The sequence below is a fragment of the Euphorbia lathyris genome, chromosome 2, assembly GCF_963576675.1.
Source record: "Euphorbia lathyris chromosome 2, ddEupLath1.1, whole genome shotgun sequence".
NCBI lineage: Eukaryota > Viridiplantae > Streptophyta > Magnoliopsida > Malpighiales > Euphorbiaceae > Euphorbia > Euphorbia lathyris.
In genome coordinates, this window is record NC_088911.1 from 89,699,599 (window position 1) to 89,703,317 (window position 3,719).

The window sequence follows — 3,719 nt, forward strand, 5'->3', positions numbered from 1 at the left end:
AAAAAAAAATTCCGAACGCACGTGTAAAATCAGCCCCCCAACCGACTAATCATGTATTCGCTACTGCATGCCTTCATTGAAAAATAAACGAATTTTATCTTCATTGAGTGGTAAGATTTGCGCAGACATATTAAAATAGAGTAAGAGAAGCACAACGTCTTTGAAGGAGCCTTGAGAATTTAATTCAGACATCTATCAAAATCAAACACACGCTTCAGCTTCAGTCTCTTCGTTCACATTCTCTTCTTTGCCAAATTCAACTATACAAGTCAAAATTCATCTTCTATATAAACCTCACCTTCCATACCTTTCTTTTACTCCCAAACCAAAACAAAACAAAACGCATCCATCTTACAAGCAAAACGACAACCATATTTATACAGCCATGCATCGTTCAGCCATTCTAAAATTACAGCGCCAATTTATGAGCCAAAACCAGATGATGAATCGTGCTACAAATACAAAACCTCCATGTGACGTGTTTATTAATCATAGAGGTATAGACACGAAACGCACCGTAGGGACATTGCTTTATGACCAACTTTATAGGTTAAACCTAACACCTTTCTTGGATAACAAGAATATGAAACCAGGTGACAAGTTATTTGAGAATATCAATAGGGCAATAAGGCAATGTAAAGTTGGCGTTGCTGTTTTGTCTCCTAGATATTGTGAATCCTATTTTTGCCTTCATGAATTAGCTCTAATTATGGAGACTAAGAAGAAGGTTATTCCCATCTTCTGCGATATCAAGCCGTCGCACCTCCGAATTAACATTGATAAGGCACAGTGTTCGCCGGAAGATATTCGGAGGTTTAATTGGGCTCTTGAGGAAACTAAGTACACGGTTGGCTTAACTTTCGACTCCTTAAAAGGGTACGTATATAACACTTCTATCTAAAATGGTGCAGTTATATATCAGTTGATTTTTCTCGTGCCCCTACCATTTGGAGGGAGGTCAGGCACCCTCAAAACTGGCCCTGATCCTGATTTTAAAGATGAAAAGAAATGTTATAGATGTTTTGTATTTAGTATTTAACATTGCATTTTGATAATATTGCAGGAACTGGTCAGAAGTGGTAACAAGTGCAACTGATATAGTGATAAAAAGCTTAATTGAGATTGAAAATGAAAAGTACATGCTGCGTCGCAAGATTCAGATTCCTCCTGTTCACTGCATCAAACATGGAAACATGCTTCCTTAATTAACATCTTTCTTTCTTTCTTTTTTTCTACTAATTTTCCATTTTTCAATGTTAAGAAAACTGTAAAATCTATTCAGTCATTCATTTTTTTTAATTTTTGTAATTTTGTAATAACCATAATTTTTTTAAAGATGTAAGAAATAAATTAAGCTCCCATTGAATTATGTATACAGTTGAATTTGAATTATATATTAATGTCTCCTTCATCATGTGAGGTGTATGTATACATTTGTATTAATCTCATTATTGCAAAGTCGGGCCTTAGGAGCCATTTTATAGCAAGCTGTCATTTGAACCACTTCATATTTGCTAAAGGCTCAAATGCATGAATATCATAATTAAGTATAAACTTACAACTAAATCATATCACCAAATTTAATTCTTAATATGTCATCATTCTTTATATATTATGATTTTACATTATAATTTAAAAATTCTAAACTCCAATTCATAAATAATAAACCCTAGAAAATATATTCTAGACTTCTAATTTATAAATTTTAATCCTTAAAATATATTAAAATTACTGATTTTACTAATTTAACATAATTTTAATATAGCTGTAAATAGTTTTTGAAAGATGATGTAATTTTGCCTTTGCTAAACTTAAAAAGCCCATATATTAATGTCCGGGAATGCCTATAAATTGTCACTGCAGACAAAAAAAAGTAAAATTAGGTGAATTACACCATGGTCATTCAACTTTACCTCAATTAATTTCATAACAACTAAATTTGAGAGCGTATCATAAAAATAACTCAACTTCATATTTGAAATGCTTAGAACCCTAAACAAGTAGAGTCTTATGATCATTAAATGAGAGGGTTGTAGAGTAGTATCCAGTTTGTTGTGGTCCTCGGGCGTCGAGATACGGATAACAAAATGGATTGTGACTCGGTCTAGTGGGGAGCAAGAGGCCATCGTCCCCCTATTTTGGCGCCACCGGCCCCTCCCACCTCTTAAGGGCTTGATTGGATGGAGGGTTTAGAGGGGTTAATAAGGGAAGAGTTAGTAAGGGTTGATAGAAACCCTTGTTTGGTAGGGGGAAGGGTTAGTAAGGGTTTCTACAAACCCATGTTTGGAACACAAAAAAATTAGAAGGGTAAAGGGTTTGGAGGGGTTTTGAAGGGTTAGAAATTACCCTTCCTTCTATTTCTTTACCTTTCCCTACCCTTCTCTACCCTTCCTTTATTAACCCTTCTCTACCCTTCATCCAATCAAACATTGAGCCCCTGTAAAGAGGAGCTCAAAATTCCAAGGGAGTGGGGGAAAGGCTAGAAAGAAAGAAAGAAAGAAATGGAGAAAAAGAAAGAGAAAGTTTAGAGAGAGAAAGTAAATCAAATCACCTATAAAAATTTCATTGCGATTTGAGGCATTAGACGTCGGAGATCTGCATAATCCACCAAGATAGAAAGCAAGGTATGCTCTTAGGATTACACAATGAGGGACCTTTATCTCTTTTATTTGTTTATTTATAGTTCTTGTATTTATGAGACTTATTTCTGATATTCTTTATTTCCTTGATTTATTTAAAAGCAAAATGTTTTTTTAAATAAAATTATTCTTTCCAAATTTCTGGTGTTTATCCATTTCGGTTCATGCATGAGATTTTGTTATTCATTTTGACCCAATTCTATTAAATATTCTTTAATGAAAGTTTATTCTCCAATGTTATTATTCTTCACCTTTTGTTCTTGAAAAATTTGATCTCAAAAACCTGTTCCAATGCTTTTAATCAAGTGAACAACATCCTATTTTTAATGAAAGTTTTTTGATAAGTATTTTAAACGACTTTGATCTATCTCTTTATATTATCAAAAGAATGAACATATCTTAGATAAGCTCGCAAATGTACATTATGTAGCATGTAGAGCGTATGTAACTGTATGGACGTAGAAATATAAGAAAAACCATTCACTAAATTTAGATGCGTTTAATAATTTGAAAGTAAGGGATTATCTACGAATATGATTCTGCATGAGCTTTCCTGGAAACCAAGTGTTTCAAGGTATTTAGTCGTATCGAACTACGGAATATGATTCTGCATGAGCTTCCCCGAAAGTAAGTAATGTTTACTATCTCTCAGAAGTAACATAGACAGACTTTAAGAAAATATTCAAGAGGGCCCCAAAAACGTGCGACAACTCACACACATGAAGGACACAATGAGTTCGTGGTGATGCCATTTGTCCTTACAAAATGCACCTGCCACCTTCTAAAACTTTATGAATGTCATTTTTCTATCATACCTCAGAAGTTTCATCCCTTTTTTTTCTTCAATGAGATTCTAGTTTATTCACGAACAAGGAAGGACCATCTTTCACATTTTGAGATAGTCTTCACTATATTAAAGGTTAACCGGTTGTTTGTGGAGGAAAATAAAATGCATGTTTGGTGTTTCTTACCTCAACTATTTTGATCATATAATTTCTGAACAAGGAGCATTGTTGATTCAAGAAAGATACAAGTGTACTTTAATGGATGACTCTGTCGATAATCAATGAAATACGTGGC

The 3,719-nt window shown here is 33.7% G+C and overlaps 1 protein-coding gene across 1 annotated transcript; it reads left to right on the forward strand.

Annotated features, from left to right (window-relative positions):
* Positions 1-331: 331 nt before the first annotated feature.
* LOC136220738 (probable 2' cyclic ADP-D-ribose synthase BdTIR) lies at positions 332-1,408 on the forward strand. The gene is made up of 2 exons (XM_066008525.1): positions 332-876; positions 1,064-1,408. Exons 1-2 carry the CDS (start codon positions 386-388, stop codon positions 1,203-1,205), a joined length of 633 nt encoding a protein of 210 aa, XP_065864597.1. The 5' UTR covers positions 332-385; the 3' UTR covers positions 1,206-1,408.
* Positions 1,409-3,719: the final 2,311 nt, after the last annotated feature.

Coding starts and splice junctions, on each gene's coding strand:
- LOC136220738 (XM_066008525.1), top strand. CDS start 386: ATGCATCGTTCAGCCATTCTAAAATTACAGCGCCAATTTATGAGCCAA. Junction 877..1,063: donor ACTTTCGACTCCTTAAAAGG/GTACGTATATAA, acceptor ATAATATTGCAG/GAACTGGTCAGAAGTGGTAA.